A 22,298-nucleotide genomic window follows, 5' to 3' on the forward strand; every position below is an offset into this window, starting at 1 on the left:
TATCCCACTTGACCTTTGCACTGTCCTGACGAGATACATGCAGCAGTCAATGGGACTGGCATTCAGCTTTTGAGAAAACTAGGTTCAGCGGCCAAGTTTACATGGCTAATTAATGGAATTGTCAAGGCCTGAGCCTTACACTTACACTTAAATATCCTTTTAGTTTAATTAGCAACTGTACTAAAATGCTCTGTTATATTATGGACACTCTAACTTGATCCTTTTTACACCAAATATTATTCAGCACCAAGAGTAATGTGTTATAAGGAGTTCAAAAATAAGTTTCACGTAGACCCTGCCCTCAAAGAGACCTCAAAGGTGCTGTAACAGGTGCCAAAGTAGCTTCAGTTATAAAACCTACCATAAGAGAGGTGAAAACTAAATAGTCGGCTGTTCAAGTTAGAGTAATGTTTGAAATATCAAGAAAGGCCTTATGGGGAAGATGGTGCTTGAAATTCAGTTTGAAAGCTAAATCCCAAGCGGCCACGATAGACAAGAGGGGATTTTGAATTCAGTTCTAAAATCTTCACAGTTTTACCCAAAGTCTTTTGTAGCACTTTCTCATTTCATCATCCAGTGGCTTTGGGGAAGGAAAGGGAATTGGGTGACTTTCTGGAGGACCAGATACATGAACATACAGTTAAGGACAGTCGTAGACTAGGTCAAATTGATGGTGATTCTGTGACTGAAGACCAAGAAAGCCAATTCTGTGGGGTCTCTACTTAAGTCAGTGGACAGTAGAGGCCTCCAAAGTTTTCTACACAAAGAAATATAATTAAAGCTACTATTCCAATTTATAAGGTCAGTTGAAGAGATAGGGAGAGGAAATCCATTCTGCAGACAATTGGCATCTTTAAAGGGCTAGAAATCAAGTGTGCAGTGGCAGGAATGAACATGAAGACATAGGCATCTAAACCCCCTTTAGCTGCTAATGTTCGAGAACTGCTACAGAGCTGGCATCTGTAAAACACCATAGCCAATTAGATGAGGAGGAGAAGAGGCTACTTAAGAGATAAACATCAAAGAGGAGGGTTTGTGGCATGGTGAAAAAAATGAATCTAAAAATTGAATGTAATTAAAGCCTTGCTCTCCCATTTAATTACCTGTGAGACTCACTTTGGGTTCTCAAAACCTTGGATGTTTGATCAGTAACATGGTAACAGTGCACACTGTGTGGTCTGTTGTAGGGATTAAGTTACCGTATTTTTCAGAGTATAAAACACTCCCCCCCCCCGCAAATTTGGGAGGAATAATGGTTGTTAATGCTGCTCTTGAGTTGTTTACATTTGCATTGGTGAAATATTATGTTATTTATGTTATTAAATATTTTACCACATTTTTTGCTTCAAAATTTTTTTCCTATTTTCCTCCTCTAAAACCTATGTGAGTCTTATGCTCTGAAAAATATAGTAGATAGCCTAGGACAGCCTCCAGTGTAGCACAGTATTGAAAAGCCCTCAATTAACTTCATCCACATCCTCTTTCTTTCTTCGTGTCTTCCCAACCTTGTTTCTCCTGTGAAGTCTGAAGCCCCAGAATGGTGAGTTCAAGGAATTTCAGGGTTGAGAAAGAAAAAAGATATGACCTCAAGATAACACAGTACAAAAAACTGAGCTGTGTATGGGTGATGTTTTACAAGTTCACACAGATGCAGAATCTCACAGCGGCAACAGTAAGGGACCACCACCCAGAAGGCAATGAAGGCAAGGAAACTCCTGGGGGGAGCACAGTCAGAGAGGGGTGTATGTGTCTAGATGATGTCACTTAGCAGTGCGATGGGTAGGGTGGATAGTCTTTGGGTTCGAGAACTCCTCAGGGCTTCAAGGTTTAGAGTTCTTCAGAGCCCCAGGTTTATGTTATCTATGTCTGGCAGATATTGGGTGCAGTTTTACAGGGAATGCAAAGCAGGCAGTCACTAAAATGCCAAAAAAGTTACTTTGGGGGGCTATATTTAAAATAATTAAGTATGAAAATTTGAGTTTCACACCGACATTTGAGTTTTCACAGCAGACTCCCAGCCTGCCTTGGAAAAGCCAACAGCACTGGGCCATTGCACGAAGGCCCTCTTTGGCTCCTGACTATAACACAGCACCTGGAGAATGGTGGCAGTCGCCTTCGCAAAGCGTTTATTGAGTGCTTACTCTCTGTTAGCTCCTGGACTAGGTACCTTTAGCTACTTTATCTCCAACTTTCACAATAACCTCAAAAGAATTATTCCCACCTAACAGTCAAAGGAACTAAAGATAAAGGAAGGTAACTATCTTGCCCAAGGAATGGCTGAGTGGGGATTCATTAATATCTAGTGCTAAATGACTGGGACAAAAAACACTGGAATGATTCTGCACATCAAATTCCCCGCCCTCCCCACCCCTCCTCTTTGTTTGATTCATGTTGGCTTTATCGTCACATTCAACATAATCATCTCCTGGATGGAGATGTATCACACCCCAGCTTTCAAAGAGACTTTCCCAATATACTACCACTCTGTGGATTTCATAACATGTTCTTTATTCTGCCTGTAGAAAGATTTAAATGCAAGTGTAAATTCTGCACATAATGCATCGTGTTGTATATATCAATACCATGAACTCCTTGGACTCTTGGTCAATTGTCAAGCTAATCCTAGATGCCTTTGAGGCACTGATACAATATATTTATTCTTTTCATTATCGGTAAGAAATTTTATTAAAAGCCAAAATCACTGAAATCTGAATAGAACACTAAGCTCCCCCTCCCTTTCTTACTTCATTGGGAAGAATCTATACCACTAAGGAATTTTACACACTTCGGTTGCCTGAGGCCGCAAATTCTTCTTCTGCACTATCCGAGATGAATAATATTGAGAAGCTAAAGGACACTTCCCTTTATTTATGTACTCCAGAGCAATGGAAAATGAAAATGGTACCAGAAAAATTGATTCCCAGGGTTTTTTGGAGGGAGGGGGATTTGATGGTCTTTTACAATAAACACATATGGCTGCCATAAACCCTCTGCTATCTGGCATTCAATTAATCAGAAAGGTGGGTTACCTGTACTTTTCCAAATCTATATGGTCTGACAGGATAACAAATTGTTATATTTTTATCCTGTCGTATCATCTGAATTATCAAAGAAACATTAAATTGTTTCATGCAGTGGTATGCTAAATAATTTGTTCTTTTTATATATGGTATGTCTAAAGGAACAAGAATTCTTGGTTAATCAGAACACCCTATTCTCTAATCACATCAAAAAACTGCTATAATAGAATATGATTCTATTTATAGAAATAGTATTTTATAGTAAACTATGAGTGGCTAACTACTTGGAATCTGCAACCAGGTAGCTTGTTTCAAATTCCAGCTTTGCTACTTACTTAAAGTAATATCTTAGACAAGTTATTTATTCTTTCTATTCCTTACCTACCTGTCAACTGAGGCTAATAATTATGTAAATTAGGGACAGGAATTCAAGTCTATTATATACTCATGCTATTGACACATACTAGGTGCTTAATAATTGTTTGTCGAATTGGTACCTTTAACCTCCCATGCCATTTTCATGGTGGAAATAGTCCCAGTTTTACAGAGTGAAAATAAACATAAGAAGCTTTATTCAGTGATGGCAAAAATGAGAATACCAATCTCCCAGTTTTTAGAAAACTAACTTTCATCCCAAATATAACACTAAATAAAGCTCAATAAAATGTATAAGCTATTGTTTTCCTTTTTATGGAATCAATGATCTAAAAATAAAGTGATTCTTTTATATCATGTATCTTACCTGCTATGCTGCTCCTGTTTCTGCTCAGAGACGTGATCACTGGGTTTAAAAAGGAGACGTATGTAAATGCCACAGAGAGAGCTGCAGAGTGGTCCCCACTGATCACGGTCACATTCACAATGGGTCCACCTTTTCCCTGGAAAATCAATATTTTAAGCCAAACCTTTGTAAATAAGAACGGCCTGAGAGAGCGTCATATACAATTAGTTTAAAAGGTTAATCCCATAAAAATTGTTTTTAGAGAGTATATTTGCTACTTTCAAATATAAATTCTCTCTCACACACACACACACACTGTGACAAAAGCTTATAATAAGCAAGTACAGCATCAAACTAATTAAAGAGTAAACAAGATTTTCAATGAATACACCAGTTAATTCTGCAAGAAAATGCAATTTCAAATAAATATCCATACCTAGCTAAACTATCAATCAAGTATAAGAACACTTTCAGACATGTAAGCACTTAGAAAACCTCCCTTTGACACATTCATTTTTAGGATGTTTCTTAAGGCTATGATCTCATAGAGTAAACAACATCCAAAAAGGAAAGATATTCTAACATGTATTCTAAGAAATGACTCTACTCAGGACTTCAATCAAGGAAAGTGCTAGGATAAAATCTATAGAATAAATCTCAACAATATCAAGTTTGATTTAATCAAGTAAGAGAGAGCTTAAAGAAAAAGTAGCTAATAAGATGCAATTTTTTCTTAAGATAGAAGATTTTAATTATGAGGAAGACCATGTTTTAAAAAGCTCTAAGAAAAAAACTGCAAATGCATATATACATGTATATTTTTTTCACCAATTCTTCCAGCATCATTTAAATAGTTACAATCATGTAAGCATAGTTTGTTAATTCAAGAAATAATGGTTTTATAACTATATTCAAAAGAATTAAGCCCTGGCTGGTGTAGCCCAGTGGATTGAGCGCAGGCTATGAACCAAAGTGTTGCAGGTTCGATTCCCAGCTAGGGTACATGCCTGGGTTGCAGGCCATAATCCCCAGCAACCACACATTGATGTTCCTCTCTCTCTATCTATCTCCCTCCCTGCCCTCTCTAAAAATAAATAAATAAAATCTTTAAAAAAAAAGAATTAAAAATAGTTGTTTCAGAAAAGGGGACTTGAAGCAGGGGAGAGAGGGTAGGAGAGTATGATTATTTTACTATTTTCCTTTTAAACTTTGCAAAGATTGCTTTGATCAAAATTAAAAGTTTGTTTTTTAGTGTTTATTCTCTTGAGTAAAAGAAATTCAAACAATACAAAATTTACTCATTAAAATGTAAATATCTATTAAAGTTATGATATCCAGTGTTGGCCAAAGCACCAGAAATCAGACACTTGTACAGTGATAGTAAGAGTATAAATTTAAAAGGAATTTCAGACAACTGGATACTACATATCCTGAGAAAAGTAAATATGACCAAAATAGTGATTGGGATGATGAAAGCTCTATTGTTTAAAATAGGAAATTTTTGACATTATCTTAATGTCCACTAATAGCGAATAGTTAAACAAATTACAATATAACCATATATTGAAATTGCATGCAGTTTATATGCAAAAGCTAACATTTCATAATATTTTAGTAACTGGATAAGATAAAAATGTGGCACCAGCGATCAAAGATTATTCTGGATCCTCTCCTCCAGAGAACTTTATTTGTTCAGTAAACAACCATCTGTGGGGGTCACGGACATACTAGGAATGTCGATGACACTGACATCAGCTGTGACCACAAAGCGCAGGCTCAGCTAGGAGCATGGCTCTCACTCACTAACAGCTCCATGGAGGGGCCTGGGCTCAAATCTCTTAACAGGCCAGAAGAGAGTACTAACTCTTTAGTTATTTTTTTTTCTTTAAGAAAAAAAAATAGACAGTGAAGGGAGGGACTTGCTTTTAAGTGGGAAAGGAAACAGTAGGAAATAACCAAGAAACTATTTTATAGGAACAAAATATTCCGGAAGTGTCTAAGTTAGTGTCTAGGTTCGACCGTTCACATCCATCCCAGAAAACAAAGTTGCTGGTGAAAACTAGATTACTTGTTGTTTGCTTAAGATAGAAATGAGATTGAAAGATATGTAAGTTACACACCAACACTCAGAATGGTCACTAGATAAACTTATTTATTATGTGGCACTAATATTCATTGAGCATATGGCCTGGGACTTTCTTCTTTGTCTTCTTTTAAAGAAAATTATGTGATGTTAATTACAAGCCCCATGGGTAGGAGTCAGCTTCCCACTTCGTAGCAGAACTGGCAATATAAACAATATGAGCATTCTCTCATGATGAAAAGGTCACGTCAATTAATTTAATTCTCAGAAATGATTCACTGACAACCTTACACTACATGGTAACAGTCACCCACACAGACAGAAGGGATGCCAAAGGATTCCACTCACTCTGGGTGGAACTTGGCATTGAATTCTTCGTGAGTTGCTTGTGGTGACATTGATGGCACAAGACTGAGATCCAAATAATACCAGGCTAACGTCTTCCAAACCAGAACCTCGGATGGTGGCCCAGAGCCCTCCTTTAACAAAAACAAAAAACAGCATTTTCAGATGGGCTCTACAGCCATGCAGGCAGACAAAAATTAATTATCCATGAGAGAGATAAAATGCAATTAAAATTTGAAGTTCCTTAATCAAAATACAAGGCATGCTCAAACTGCAGAGAAAGAGTGAAGCTAAATATATAAACTGCTGTATAGAGAAGTAGAAATGGTGACTAGGGGGCAGAGAGAAGTAGTAGTATACCTTGGAGTTATTTACAAATAAAACATAGAGATACAATACTACCACAAGTCCGAGATCTCTGAAAAACCTTTCCTGCCTGAGAGTTTTAAATGTCATCCCTGACAATCCCGTAAAACTTATTTTTTCCAGAAATATGAAGTATTATATAAGGGAGAATCAAAGTAGAAAGAGCAGTGGTCCCAGAGTCAGGGACATAGATTGCTCTGTCAATTAAAGCAGATCCTTTGTAATATTGTCCCTGAGTTCACTGCTTCTGACTTTCCTCATCTTTAAAAAACAGCCTCCTGTACTGGGTTGTGGGGAGAAGATGGCGGCTGAGTAGGTGGAAGCTGAGCCCACTTGCTTGTGCCCCCAACACAGATTTTCAGCTGATCTCCCAACCAGTGACCTGAACAATCAATGGAATCTTAGCTGTTAGGAATTGTTGAAACAAAGGAGTACAGAGGAAGCTTTGCACTGTCTAGTAAGTGATTTATAAATTGAAGGGGAAATACCTGCATGAGGTACCTGGAGCAAAGGAGAGAACAGAGGAAAGAAAAACGCAGCTTAGCAGCTCCTGCCCCTCCCAGAGTGGGGAGCCCAGTCCCTGCACAGGGAACTCCCCACGCTAATCCTAAGAGAACTTGGGAGGATATATGCAGTCTGGGAGATTCAGGCTGCACACACACAGTGAGCAGCATGTCCAAAGCTGCAGTGTCAATGGGGAGAGCTCAAGAGCAAAACTCTATCTCCTACAACGGTCAGAGGCACCAGGCAGGCTGTGGCCAGCCCTGACCAAGAAAGACATTTTGCCTTTCGGGGAAGTGGAGTGCACTAGGAACTGGGCAGTGGCTCAGAGCTGCAGTGGGGGTGCCACATAGACACTTTTTTTAAGACGGGAACAGAGATGTAGTTAAGCAGGGAACTCACCTGCACACAGTTGCCCTGCCAACAGAGGCCAGATTCAAAACGCAGTTTGTACCTACTGAAGCCACCTGGCTAGGAAGAGTAGAAGGCTCCACAGTGAAGGGATTGCAGGGAAGGGATTGCAGGGCCACACCCAGCATGGCTGGTGAGTAGGGGGTGCGGGGGTGAGGGGACGCACTGCACACAGAATGGAGAATCTGGGTTTGAGTCTCCTGTGAGAGCAGTGATCTAGGAACTTGAAGGGCTAGAGCAGAGAGCTTGAGATTCTTCGCAGCCAGACAAGGCCACTCCAACCATGGAGTACAAACCTCTGGGAAGGGGAAGGCATGCCCATTCTCTACCTGCAGGACTGCAAGCTCCTCAGACTAGTAAAGCCAGGCTCCAGAACCACCTGCCAGGCACATATATTCAGGGGAGAGAGAATCTCCAAAGGAGCCCTCATGAACTTTTATCAGATGCTGTGCTAGCTCCTCCTTGGGTCCTATTCCACTGAAAACAGCAGAGCAGAGAAAATAGAAACTGGTGCAGTGAAAGTATTCAGGGCCCTGCCCAGCCTCGGCTCTCACACAGAGCTGCCATCAGGATCAAGCAGGAAAGAACTGAGTTTTTTACACATATTGTCCCCTCACATGAAACAGAAAGCTAGATCATCAGAAATAATCTGGGACAGACCAAAATGTGTGGTGCAGGAGAACACACCCACCATCTTCCTTGAAGGCTGAGCAGCACCTCCTAGAGGGTGATCTGGGGATCGCACTCTCTGATCACACCAGGGGCCCCCTCTGGAGGTAAGTGGAAGTGGTATATGTAGTGCTTGTTGGGTGTTAGATGAACCACCTGTGGACCCTATGCTAATAAAAAGCCAGCAGGGCAGAGGAGTGAGGGCCAGCCAAGCCTGAAAGAGATAGCCACAGACTGTGGACCACTTGTAACCTCAAACAGGCTGCCCTAAAGCTAGACTGGGACACCAGCTGCCATCAGGGATGGACCCTGAAGGAGAAGGCAGTGGGCCAACAAACAGTAGACCCTGCTGAGGTGAATTCCACCTTGGTCTTTTTTATTATTTGTGCTATTTTTCTCCTGTGTAGCTTTGAAACATTGTCTATTTTCAATTTTGTTCCTATTTTTCACTATTTTTTATTTTTTATTTATATATTATTTTTATTACTTTTTTATTTTACTTTTATTTTAGTTTTAATTCCAATCTCATATTTTACTGTTCCCCTGTCCTACTCCATTCCACCTTCCTCCTGCCCTGTCTTATTTTTGTTTTAAATTTTATTTTCTCCCTTTCTCAGCCAGGTGTCTAACCCTTACTTTTACTATTTCTCTTCCCTCTATCCTCTTAGCTATCCCTTAGCTATCTCACAATCTTTTTTTCTTTTCTCTTTTTTCTTTCTTATAATATTATTATTTTCTTTCTGCCTTTATTATTCTTTGTTCCTTTGTTATGGATGTTGCAGCAGTGATTGTTTTTCTTCAGTTTGGTTCCTATTTTTTTCTCCAAACCTCATACTGTACTCTTCCTTTCTCTGACTTCAGTTTGCCCTATTCCTTCCCTATTTTATTTATGCTGTAAATTTTATTTTCTCCCTTTTTCACCTTGTTTCTAATCCATGCCATTATTATTTCTCCTACCCTTACCCTCTCAAAATCATTTTTCTTTCTGTCAGTCAGTTCATATTCATTTTTTCTTTTTGTATATTATTCTTATTCACTTTCTACCTTTATTAATCTTAGCACATTTGTTGTTGATATCATGATAGTGGTTGGGGGTATTTTTGCTGGTTTGAGTGTTGTTTGCTGGGTTGTTTTGTTTTCTTCAGACAACTCCTATACAACAATACAAGATGTGGTGGGGGTTGTAACTCTCAGTTAGCCAGCCAGAGGGCAGAACCCATCAATGAATATGCCAACAACAACCAAAATCCAAATACAACAGAGAGCCCATATAAAATGCATAAAGGGCAACCCTAGAGTATCCCGCTCAGGAGATCAAGGAGACTGCACCACTGAGCCCCACAGGACTCCTACGATAGAAGGCCACTCCACAAAGAGAGGGAGTCAAAGTAGATCGATCTAATAAACAGAAACAAACAAAAAGAGCCACTTAACATGAAGAGACAAAGAAATAACCCTCAACTAAAAAAAATGGAGGAATCCCCAGAAAGAGTGCTAACTAATGTTGAGGCAAGCAATTTATCAGAAACAGAGTGCAAGGTGATGGTTATAAGGATGCTAAATAAATTTAGTGAGAACTACAAGGCACCTAGTGGGAACTACATCAGTATGAAAAAGGACATAGAAACTATGTATAAGTATACAGAGCCAGGAGGAAATGAAGAATAAAATATCTGAAATGATGAATGCACTAGAAGAAATTAAAAGGAGGCTAGATGAAGCATAGGATCAAATCAGTGAGTTGGAAGACAAAGTAGAAAAAAACACCCAGTCAGAGCAACAAAACAAAACAAAAAGACTCAAGGAGAAAGAAGATAGTTTGAGGTAACTGCAAGGCAACATGAACCATAACAGTATTTGCATCATAGAGATTATAGAAGGAGAAGGAGAAAGGGAGAGAAAACCTGTTTGAAAAAATAATGACAGGAAACTTCCCTAACTTGAGGAGGAAAAAGTCACACAAGTTCAGGAAGCACAGATGGTCCCAATCAAGATGAAGCCAAAGAGGCCCACTCCAAGACACATCATAATTAAAATGACAAAATCTAAAGACAAAGAATCTTAAAGGCAGCAAGGGAGAAACAACTAGTAACATACAAGGGAGCTCTGATAAGGCTATAAGCTGATTTCTCAACAGGAACACTACAAGCCAAAAGGGAATGGGATGAAATATTCCAAGTAATGAAAAACAAAGAACTGCAATCCAGACTAGACTATCCAGCAAGGCTGTCATTTAAAATGGAAGGCAAAATAAGGGGCATCCCTGACAAAAAAATGACTAAAAGGGTATATCTCCACCAAACCAGCATTGTGAGAGATGCTAAAGGGACTGCTTTAAGAAGATAAAGAAAAAGAAAGCAAGAGGAACAGAGGCACAAAGGGAAAAAAATGCCAAAGAATAAATACCTATCAATAATAACCTTAAACGCAAATGGCTTAAATGCACCAATCAAATGGCATAGGGTAGTTAAATGGATAAGAAAACATAACCCACATATATGCTGTCTGCAAGAGACCCACCTCAGAACAAAAGAGGTACACAGGCTGAAAATACAGGGATGGGGAAAATATTCCAAGCAAATGGGCATGAAAAAAAGTTGGGGTAGCAATACTTTTAGCAGACAAAGTAGACCTTAAAACAAAGTCCATAACAAGAGACAAGGTAGAGATCAGGTGATGCTTTTATAGCCAAGGAATGCCAAAGAGTGGCAGTGAATCACCAGAAGCATGAAACAGATTCTTCCCCAGAGCTTGGTTCATGAGCAGTCAATTCTGCCAATATCTTGATTTTTAACTTCTAGCCTCCAGATCTGTAGGATACGAATTTCTGCTGTTTAAATGATACAGTTTGGGGTGCATGGATAAGCAGCCCTAGAAAACTAATACAACCCCTAGCTCACATCATATGCAAAAGTTAACTCAAAATGAATCAGATACCTCAACACAAAAGCTAAAACTGCAAAACTCTTAGAGAAAAAAAATCATGTGCACAACTCTTAGTGACATTGGATTAGGCAATTGTTTCTTAAATATGATACCTAAGCATAAACAACAACAGCGATAAAACATATAAACTGGACTTGGTCAAAAAAATTGGGCTTCATAATTTACAATAGCCAAGTGCTGAAAGCAACTTAAGTGTCCATTAGCAAATGAATGGATCACAAAACTATGGTACATTTACAGGATGAAATACTATGCAGCAGAGAGAAACAAGGAGCTTATACCGTTTACACCAGCATGGACAGAACTGGAGAGCATTATGTTAAGTGAAATAAGCCAGGTGGTGAGGGACACATACCATATAATCTCACCTTTAACTGGAACATAATCAACAAAAGAAAAAACAAACAAAATATAACCAGAGTCATTGAAAATAAGAACAATCTAACAATAGCCAAAGGGGAGTGGTGAGGGAACAGAGCGGAGAAGGGTTTTCAGGAACTACTGTAAAGGACATGTGGACAAAACCAATGGTGGGGTGGAATCAGGGGAGGGAGGTGGGGATGGCTCGGGTGGAAGGGAGTTGGGGGCGGGGGAAATGCAGACAACTGTACTTGAACAACAATAAAATTTTTAAATTAATTTAAAAAACTTTTGTGCTTCAAAGACTGCTATCAAGAATATAAATTAACAACCCACAAATGGGAGAAAACATTTGCAAATCATACATCTAATAAGAGACTCCGACTATATAAAGAACTCTTACAACTTAATAAAAGAACAACTAACCCAATTTTTTAAATGTGCAAAGGATTTGGATAGGCATTTCTCCACAGAAGATATACAAATGGCCATTTGTGACCTCCATGGTATTCTTATAATAAGCCAAACTCATTCTGACTGAAGACTTTACCATTTGGTGATTCCTCTGCCTATGGCTCTCTTCTCCAGAGTTCCCCAGGACTTACCCCTTCCCACTATCCATGCCTCCATCCTCCAGAGCCATCCACATCAATGCTCTAGTGCCAATGGCCTTCCCATCACAGCCACCACTCCTTTAGTGGTTCTTCCCCTGCTTGATTTTTCTCTGACACAATTAACCACCACCTCCATGACAGCAGGAACTTCACTTTAATTTACTGTATGCCTAGCGTTAATAGTCTCCAGTACATGATAAGGGCTAAATAAATCATTGTTATTATTACTGTTGATGTTAATAATTGAAAGTTGCAGAGGGGGTGACACTGTGCTATTCCCATTTGAAAGTGCAGGTGCCTCACAAGTTCCCATAACTAAAGACAAGGCAACTGTAACTCAGCAAGAAATGGGCCAAGGAAGTATGTACTCCAAAGCCAAGATTTTCCTTTAAAACCCTTTTGAGGGTGCTTCTGCACATGTGAAAGTAGTGATTTAGAATATTGTCACATTATTATATGTATTCATTACATACTAGATTATTTGTAAATTCCTTTCTAGTAGGACTCAGCCTGGTTCTCTTTAAATCCTCTAACACATTGTTGCTTAAACTGCACTATTCATAGAAATTGCTTTAGGATTCATGTTAAAATGCAGATTGATTAGAACGTCTGATATGGGGTCCAAGACTCTGCATTTCTAACATACTCCCAGATGACGTGGATATTGCTAGTCTAGAACCACACTTTGAGTGGCAAGATCATTAGCACCTGGCACAGGGATTTACACAGGGTGGCTTCATTAGTGTTGAGTGAGTGAGTGAGTGAGTGAGTGAGTCTGGTTGATACAAGGTAGGTAGCAGAGTGGAAGGAAAGTTTAAATCCAGCCATAAGGACAGTAACAAGTGAAACCTCTCCCTCTCTCCTTCCCTTTTCCTAGTCTTTACTAAAAGTTAATTTATGCCCACTCAACATTATTCCTTCTTATAGAGAGATGATGTACCACCTCCCAGACAAATCACTTCACTCCATAGTGTTGTTACAGCATGCCTTGATTAGGTGACAGGATGAAGGACCAACTTGTTTGCTTGGGACTTTCTGAATTTTAGCATTAAGAGTTCCATGACTCAGTTTTAAAACTGGAATTCTTTCATCCTGGGAAACCCCTCAGTCCCAGGAAAATCAGGACAGTTGGCTAGCCTGTGCAAGGCACGCTCTCTAGAGAAAACAAAGATGACCGAGTCACCTGTCTGCCATCGAGATGTCTGCAATCTAGTGGGGCAGGCTGAGCTAAAGAAGGTTTGTGTGGCCTGAACTTCAAAGGTAACTTGATAAGATCCAAGCCCCTTATAAATCTACTGGGAAGGCTAGTACATGCCCTAAATTCAAACTAATAATTATTGGGTTAATGTAGAATATGATCTTTTACCGTGAGCACCACATACCATCTGGCTTTTTCCCTAAATCACTGAGAAATAAGAGAAAGCTTACTCTATTTTATGTGCAGAGATGAGGTAGCGTTGGCCTCATAATTCACTCTCCCAGGCAAAGTCAAGTCAGAAACAAGCCATTCCTTTGAACAATGCATTTAAGGCCAGGAAACACCACTTCAAAAAATATTTTCAGCCACAGGTCTTTGTCCAACAGAATAAACTCCACAGCAATAAGGAAGGAGTTTAAGGTTCCAAAAATCATATACATATGTAACATATATGTGTAAAAATATGTATAATTACATATAGTGTCAAATATATATTTTTCTATTTCTCAGATTCTTGCAATCTGGCTGGATTGTTTTCAATTGCTCATGTCCCTCAGAAAGCACAAAGGGGTTCTTGGTTTTCATGACACCAAGATCCAGTCCATCCCTGACACCGACAAGACCCACTGCCCTCCCTGTACCCCACTCCTCTCTCTATACCCCACTACTCAAATGGTAGCTGGCTTTGCATGCCAGCCAAGTAACCAAGTGTGTGTCAGTTTGCAAACATCTGTGAACACCCACTATGTGCAAGGCTTCTAGTGGGCAAGACCTTCACATCTCATGTGCATATGTATGTACTTTTCAAGGGACTTTCCCACTGTTGATTCATTTTAATCTCATACAAAACCAAGAGGTCTACCAGTTAAGCATCATTAGGCCCACAGTATAACTAGGAGAGCATGGCATGCAGAAGCAGCAGGATCCTTGGCATCTGACAATTCCGGTTTGTAAGTCCACCTCTTTCCATTGGATAGCCTGGGGCAAGTCACTGTTCTCTCAGAAACACCATTATCTCATCTGAACAATGTGGATAGTAACTCCATCTTCCAGGCAGCTGTAAGCATTTACAGTGTGAGAGTACCTAGAAGAGATACTCCATAAGTGACATTATGCCTACCGTCATCATTATTAGGAAACTAAAGTCTCTGAAAAGTAACCAACATTTCTAAGGTCACACATCTGACTTTAGCATCACGAAAACCCAGGCACATAAGTCCTGACACCCAATCTAGTGTTGTTTCCACTAAACCAAATTGTCCCTGTGACTCAGTGACTGACCCAATTATGCCTAATACCATCAGCCAAACTATGTAGCAAGTGAGTTCATCTAAGGGCTCAAAGGTCTGTTGCTCATTAGAAGAAATGCTGATGACAGAAAACAAAAAGCTGTGAATCACAGTGGATACAGAATTTATTACATGGCAAGTCTAGATTCCTGCATGTCAGCAAGAATGCTACCTACAGAAATTCAGAGGCAATGTGGGGTCCTCCCCGTATTACCAATCTCTGCAGCTATGGCAGGCTCCACAGCATCCAGTCTGGGTTCCACATTCAGGAAGAGGCCTTCCCCACTGGCATTGATGGCACGACCAGAGGGTCTCACCAACATTGAGATCAGATACACTCCAACAGGCAGCAGATCTATCTGACAGACCACACGTGTTTGATTTGAGAAAATAACTTTGCAACTCGTTTTGTTCACTGTAATCTGCAAGGCATGGGAGTCACCCGAGAAACTAGTTCCAGCAATATAAACCAGTAAGGCCGTGTCACCGTCTTAAAGGAGGAAAGAAAATAAAAAGAACAAAATCATCTCTCAATGATGTTACTCCATTTCAGAGAACTGTCTTTAACACCAGATGTTCATTTCCTCTCACCTTCCCCTCACAAAATTAAGGAGTTGAATATGGACTCAAATATTAAACATTGGCATTTATCATTGTAGCACACAGCCCCCCTCCTAAATTGTCTCAAACTAGTAACAACGGATAAAGCAAAATGGGGGCCAGGAATTCAAAGTAAAGAATATTTCGAAACAAGGGACAGAGAAAATAAAATACTTTAAGTCATCAAAAATCTGCTTGTCTTCATTTCCAATTGTGACCATATCAGTTACATTGGCCAAAAAATACCCTTTCTGCTGCATCACTAAACACCCACTCTCTAAAATGAGGCACCTTCTATCCACCCATCACCATGTACAGGACCTCTAAAAAATCACTCTAGTCTAAAGATCACAACAATCTCAACTCCAAGCTGCAAATCATACCAAGGGAATACCACACAGAGTGGACCTGGGGAGTTGACCCTCCAAGGTACTGGAAAGAGCAGGAACCTGAGCAATGAGCCGGTATGTCATTCACTCGCACAACCACCTGAAAAGAGGCAAAAGAATTAAACCCAAATGTATGCATTTTGTGTACTCAAGAGTATTCATAAGGTACTTGTGAAATTTGTCCAAATTAAAATGTGTTAGTAATTTATTTATTTTCTTTCTTCTACTTCCCAGTAATAAACCTTAAATTGTAATGAATGGCTCAAAATTTATCAGACTTTCATAGGCTGATTGTGAGCATGCTAAAACCTTACATTTCTACAATTAAATGTTCCTCTCTTTCATATAAAACTAAATTTAATAAAATTCAAACTGCACAAGGAATTTTTATCACTCTGTATTCTCACCTAGGTAGCTATTTCCTGTGAAAAGCCCTTTCTTGCTGGTAAATGCCAATGGAGTAGGCACCTTCCTCCCAGAATTCCTATGTGGGTATGTAACTAAAGATTAGAGTATTTAGACCCTTTCTCTGGGGTCTTTTTTGTCCTAGAATGGTCAGGCCCCAAAAAGGGACTATAGTTGCCCCATGAACAACATGGTTTGAACTGCATAGGTCCAGTTATGCACAGATAATTTTTTACAAACACTGTAAGTTTTTTTCCTTCCTTATTATTTTCTTAATAATATTTTTCCTCTAACTTACTCTATCATATATGGTATATAGTACATATAATATACAGAATATGGGCAGTCAAAATTTATCCACAGATTTTTTGCTGTGAGGGGGGTCAGTGTCCCTAGCCCCCGCATTGTTCAAGAGTCCATTTTCATAGGTCTTTCTTTCTTCCTGGAACCAATGTTAATCTAATCAAACTCTATAACACTTGGAAATGAGGAAGGTGAAAAAGATATGTTCATTGGACTCTCTACATATGAAATATGGATTCAAAGTGTGCACACTATATTTATAATAGTGTTTGCTTATGGAGGAAATGGATATCGGGATAGCATGAAAGCATAATCAATAAAGAACACTGATTTTTTTCTATATTGTTTTATTTTATTCATAAAGACAAAAGATATTAGATATATCAGCATGTTGATGATGATTAATCCTCAGTTTACATACTCTGATGTTGGTATATTATTCTTTATAGTTTTGTATTTTAAATTTTTCTTAAAAACAGATGACTTATAAGAGAAGTATGAGCAGATGAAAAATAAAAAAAGACATTTTTAAAGAGAAAAGGAGTTGAGTTAGCTCATTTACTTTTCAAAGCCACCATGTAGAGGTATAAATCATGTGTAGTTACAGAGGTTCTCTATTTTTATACCATAATAATAGCACCAATAATTATAATAACAGGATGTTGTATTTACAAAGCACTTAATGTTTGTAGAGTACTTTACATATCCTGTGGAAGGAGAAAGAGGAAAGCCATAATTATCTGTGTTATGTGCTAGAAAACTGATCATTGGGATTGGTCCACATTACAAACCAGGGAGGGGCTGAGACAGACTTGAAGCTAGTCCTAGCACTTTAGCTGGCCCATCCACTCTCACCTGAGTGTGCTGGTTGGCAGTAACCAACATGTCTCCAAATATGGGTGCAAGAAAAACTCCACCATCGTATACTACACGAGTGGTTGCAGTGGGGTTCACTCCAGTTAGGTTTGCATCAGAGACCTGAGACAAGCACATTTCTGGTCAATTCACTCATGGAATAGCAGCCTAATCTTGATGAAAACAAATAAAAAAGGTTTTTTGCACTTAAAGATAATAAGATAGCTAGAAAGTAAAAATGGAGTGGTAGGGGACTGAAAACTGGAAACCTAATGTAAGTAATGGCTAATAAAAGCCCCAGTAAATTAGAGCAATAGTTATTTGCAAGTGGTTGTGTAAAAAGACATAAAAAATTAATCATTTATTTTAAGTCTTGAGATATTTTTGCTTCTATGTGCTTTTCTATTTTGTGTTTGCAATCTAAAATATTACAATAAAATGTAAGGAACCAGTGCTATGAGATGACTCTGGTCCTTCATCTCCACCGAAGTATTTTATTTGAAAACCAGATGACTCACAATAGCATATAACTGGGATCAAATTCCACCTTAGGTTTCATTTTATAATAACCAAAAGCTAGATGAGCATTAGATTATTTTTTAAAACCCTAAATATGCAAGCACATCTGGTTTTGTCATTACCCAAAGACAGCAAATCCTTTTCTAAACTTCCTTCTGCTATGCCATCTGCCTCCCTGACAACCTAAGTCAATCACATCTGCTTAAATTATCCAATAACGGATGTAGAATCACTGTATGGTGGACACTGACCAATAAGGTCTCTACCTACACTAATTTAGGGAAGGAGACGTTAGGTTCAAATTGCTTTATCAGAGATATGAGATACAAATTATGTCTTGAAAACTTCCAGAAAGAAAGATCACTGGCCCTTTTACTTAAATATTCTAACAAAACCAATAATTCATGACAGTTTCATCTCATTCTGATATTTTTCTTTGCAACTCTGTCCCAGGACACAAAATCCATACCACCCAAAGGGATACTAAACATACCTTGATGAAATTGGGCAAATCCCCAACCTGGGTGGACCAGGAGAGGGTCCACACATGTTCATAGCAAGACTTCAGATCCTCCATCACAGTGAAGTCGCTGACATTGAGGTACCTGGAGGTGAAGTCATCAGCACTGTCCTGTAAGAGCTTGTGAAGGTGACTAGCTGAAATACGTACAGGGACATCTGTGGGAAAGGTTTTAATATAGAAAACACAAGACCTTCATTATTCTACCTCCTCATGCAGATAACAGGGTGTCATCATGAAGATAACAGAGAATAAATCTCAAGACACCTACTAAATATGTGGGAGACCCTCGTGTTCAAAATATAGCTTCAAGAGAACCCCCAGCCCAGTGAAACCACTTTTTTCCTAAGGCAAATGCAAGTAGATGCCCACAGTTCATATCGTGATACCCTTAGTCAATATCACATCTCACAGCAAGCAGAGAGCACAGGCACATCAGACAAAACTATCTCAACTGTCAACTCAAATATAAACTCCAGACACCCTGGTAATTCCTGAAAGTCTAATTAAATGTTGGGTGTTCCCTAGGAAAAATGTAGCTGGCTCTGTGAACAGAGAGAAGTTGGCCACCTTTCACAGGGAGTGAGGGAGGCACACAGCAGCTGACACCCATAAAACTTAGCCAACCCAGCTGAGGAATGTTGGCATTTAACTTCGGTTTCTCTATTAGAATTTCCTTTAAGCCCAACCACCTGCTTCCTCATTCCACCTCCCCATAGAGAAAAACACTCTGTGCTTAAGCCCTGCTTATGTTTGCACTGTTTCATGCTGTACCAAAAGTTTCCATTTCATTAGCTGCTCCCAACAGCCCTGTGAGGTGGGTCATTGGGTACCCTAATTCCTCCTTCAGAGATTAAGAAAAAAGAAACCCAAGGAGATTCAGAAGCTTGCCAACCAAGTGAGACCAGTTTCAATTAAAATCCAGGTTTTACCTACCCAAGAGCTTTCCTCTTAATACCCATACCTGGGGTGTTAATAAAATGCTACCATATTTCTAAAATGCAAACAAAATTCTCATCCTTTTCAAAAAGATTGTTCTATGTTTACATAATTTGAGGTCATCACCATTTCAAAAGGCCAGGTTAGGGCCATCTTCCCCCAGTTGTTCTTCAGGCAATGATGTGAGGCAACATCAGCAATAGAAGGTGGTGGTGGGAGGAGTCTCCCTGCACTCGGGCTGCAGCTTCTCATTCATGATAAGGGCAGCAATGATGGACTTCACAGAGGCAGGGCACCGTTGGCACTTATTCACCCGTCTAGTAGGCTCCAATAGCCTGGGTACCATCCACTTTCCCTAAGTTGCCCTATTAGAGTAAAAATACCACACCATTCCTCCCACTCAAGAAGATTCTTTGCAAGCAAGCCCAGCATCTTTCTGCCTGGAGGGTAGAAGATTTTTGGACCATATGCCAATTGTTATACAGCCACTCTTGAGTTCTCCTGAGCCTCCTTTCTGATTTCATGTTTATACCAACTAAACGCCATATTGTAATCGTGTCTAATTCTCATCCTCTGTGAAATGTGTATATTACTGAAGATTTAGGAACTATTCCACTTTCATTGCATCGGATAGCTCTTTCTACCTTTGTTATGATCACTACAATCCTCGATAGCATATGGTGCCACCATGGAGTTTAATTCAGAAGAACCATGGCTACCATGGCCTTGGCCTAGGGAACTCTATAGAGAAGAGGACTGACCTGCAAATCAGGGACCTGAGTTCACACCTGGACATTGCCATCAACTACCTGAATGATCTTTGGGCAAACCTGAGTGGCTCTTGCCCTAATCCCCAGAATCTAGGAATATTACCTTATATATAGTATAAGATGTGGTTAAGTTAAGAATCTTAGGAAGAGTTTATCTGGAATTGTCGGGACAGGCCCTGAATGCAATCATATGCATCCTCATGAGAGAGGCAGAGGGAGCTCTGAGGCAGAAGAGGCAGAGACAATGTGACCGTGGAGGCAGGGGTTGAAGGAATGTAGCCACAGCTAAGAAATGCTGGCTGCCACCAGATGTTGGCAGAGGCAGGAGATGGATTCTCCCCATGAGACTCTGGAGGAAGTGTGGCCCGGCCAATAACTTGGTTTTAGACCTCTGGCCTCCAGACTGTGAGGGAATAAATTTCTCTTGTTTCAAGCCACCCAGTTTGTGGTCATTTGTTTTGACAGCTCCAAGAAGCTAATCCACTCAGTTTCCACATCTATAAAACGAAAAGGTTGGGATTTTATTAGCAAAAATATGTTATTGTTATTGTCCAGACCTTTAATTTTAATAAGGTCATTTTCCAACCCTGGAAAATAAATAAAATCACTTTAAGACTATACCATGCCTGATGATCTCACAGGATGTTGATGGCCTGGGAATGCCCCTAAAAATGTAAATGAGAAGTGTTGCACCCCCACCCCATTTGCCCCTTTACCAGGAATCACTGTATTAGAAAGTTGGATGTGAAAGTGCCCTCCCAAAGGTGGACTTGTTCTCTGTAGTCTCTGTGTTGTCACGTGGACCATCCTGGATCCTTCTTCTGCTCCATCAGTGGGCACAGGGCTGCAGCACAGCAAACACTGAGCATTAGCCACAGTAACCTTCCAGAGTGCCGCTACCTCTCAAAGACCAACTAGTCTTCCGTGGTCCCAGACCATGAGCTCAAATACCCAAATATCGGGTACCCCTTTCCCATGACAACAGGCAAAGTGTGGTGTTAATATTAGGACCCTTTGAGAGTGCTGTCCTTCCCCTTCCCTGGGCCTCCGGGCTCTAGGCCCAGAGCAGGAGACTATGGTATTCTCCACAACATTTGCACAGTCAAATGAAACATCAGTGACAGATACTTCTCCCTGCAGCATCTCCAGCTGGAACCCAGGCCACTCCAGCTCTTCTCTAACACCTGTGTGCAAACATACCGACTGCCTCATTCTGCTCTGAACACGATAAATGGGTCAAATAAACTGTGACACACCATGAGATGGACTACCATTCACACATTAAAAACTATATTTTAGAAGAATGTTTAATGAAATGGGTAAATTTCCATTTTTACTCTAAGATGAAAAGGACGTTACAAATATAATATGTTATTTTTGGTCCCAATAACAGGTTTATAGTAAATATATTCATGTCTATATGAATACAGAAACTGCTGGGGAAAAGGTGGTCAGAATACAGATCCAATAATTATCTAATATGTAACTAGAAGTTACCTCTGAGCAGACAGACCGAGTGATTTTTATCTTCTTCTAAATGTTTTTCTATATTTTCCAAATTTTCAACAATGAGCATGTCTAATTTCTATCAACAGCATTAGTAAGCACTATGTATGGATGTGCACAACCAGGTAGACGCAGTCAGACGGAGGGTCACTAGCTGTGTTGGGGGTGAATCCCAGAGAGACAGGTCTGAAGGGTGTCCTGTCTCACCTGGGCTGGAGGTTTCCAGAAGGAGCTAAGGGACTTGAGGAAAATCAGAAAGGAAGGTTGTGAGGACTACTCTGAGTGTGGACCTTGTCCAGAATAACCTAAATTCGCCCCTGTCATTTCAGAGTTAATAATGTTGATGTTGGAAGCACAGGACTGCAGGCTGACTAACGGGGCAGCTCCTTCTCCACTACAGAAGCCCTTTCTGTCATTCTCTGATGGGTTTCGCTTCTCTCCTGCCCAGAGGACCATGTCAAGGAAAGCAGAGCACAAAGTCAAGCTTTCTGCACCTCGCATCAATACACTGTGTGTGAGCATGGTTTCTGAGAACTAATTTTGAAATATAAAAGAAAGGGATGGGGGAAGGGAAAGAAATCTAAAGGCAGAGCATCTCAATGTTTCCCATCCTACTGGGGTTTTAGTGAAAAGTGAAAAGAATGAATTAGAGCATAGACATGTCCTAGGAGCTTAGAGGAGCCTGATCTTTAGTTACTGCTTTGTAAACTCAGCTGGAAAATTTTGATTAGTAAAGAAGTATTGCTTATAGGGCTCTAGTGCCATCTGGTGGTAAGTTCTTAGAAACAGCTACTTTTGTTCCTCAGACTTTGAGTTAGCCTCAGATTCCAATAAGATTAATATATCAGGAATGGAATGAGGGACATGAACAGCATAAATGTACCACTACTTTTAAACAAATTCACTAGAAACTGGTTCTCAAAGTCTAATTCCCAGACCAGTAAAATCAGCCTTACCTGGATACTCATT

At 39.8% G+C, this 22,298-nt stretch overlaps 1 protein-coding gene across 7 annotated transcripts in view; it reads right to left on the bottom strand.

Moving 5' to 3' along the window:
- The window catches only part of PKHD1 (PKHD1 ciliary IPT domain containing fibrocystin/polyductin), a 450,367-nt gene that overhangs the window by 386,204 nt on the left and 41,865 nt on the right, over nt 1-22,298 (bottom strand). For all 7 annotated transcript variants that reach the window (XM_045843325.1, XM_045843324.1, XM_045843319.1 and 4 more), the window contains exons 24-30: nt 20,540-20,667; nt 18,088-18,272; nt 17,076-17,198; nt 15,507-15,612; nt 14,738-15,013; nt 6,173-6,303; nt 3,763-3,898 (exon numbers count right to left, since the gene is read on the bottom strand). In XM_045843325.1, coding sequence (XP_045699281.1) covers nt 3,763-3,898; nt 6,173-6,303; nt 14,738-15,013; nt 15,507-15,612; nt 17,076-17,198; nt 18,088-18,272; nt 20,540-20,667 — 1,085 coding nt within the window. The remainder of the gene's footprint in view (nt 1-3,762; nt 3,899-6,172; nt 6,304-14,737; nt 15,014-15,506; nt 15,613-17,075; nt 17,199-18,087; nt 18,273-20,539; nt 20,668-22,298) is intronic.

Source organism: Phyllostomus hastatus, unplaced genomic scaffold (assembly GCF_019186645.2).
Source record: "Phyllostomus hastatus isolate PE091 unplaced genomic scaffold, TTU_PhHast_1.1 phas_contig_40, whole genome shotgun sequence".
In the NCBI taxonomy this organism is placed as follows: Eukaryota; Metazoa; Chordata; class Mammalia; order Chiroptera; family Phyllostomidae; genus Phyllostomus; species Phyllostomus hastatus.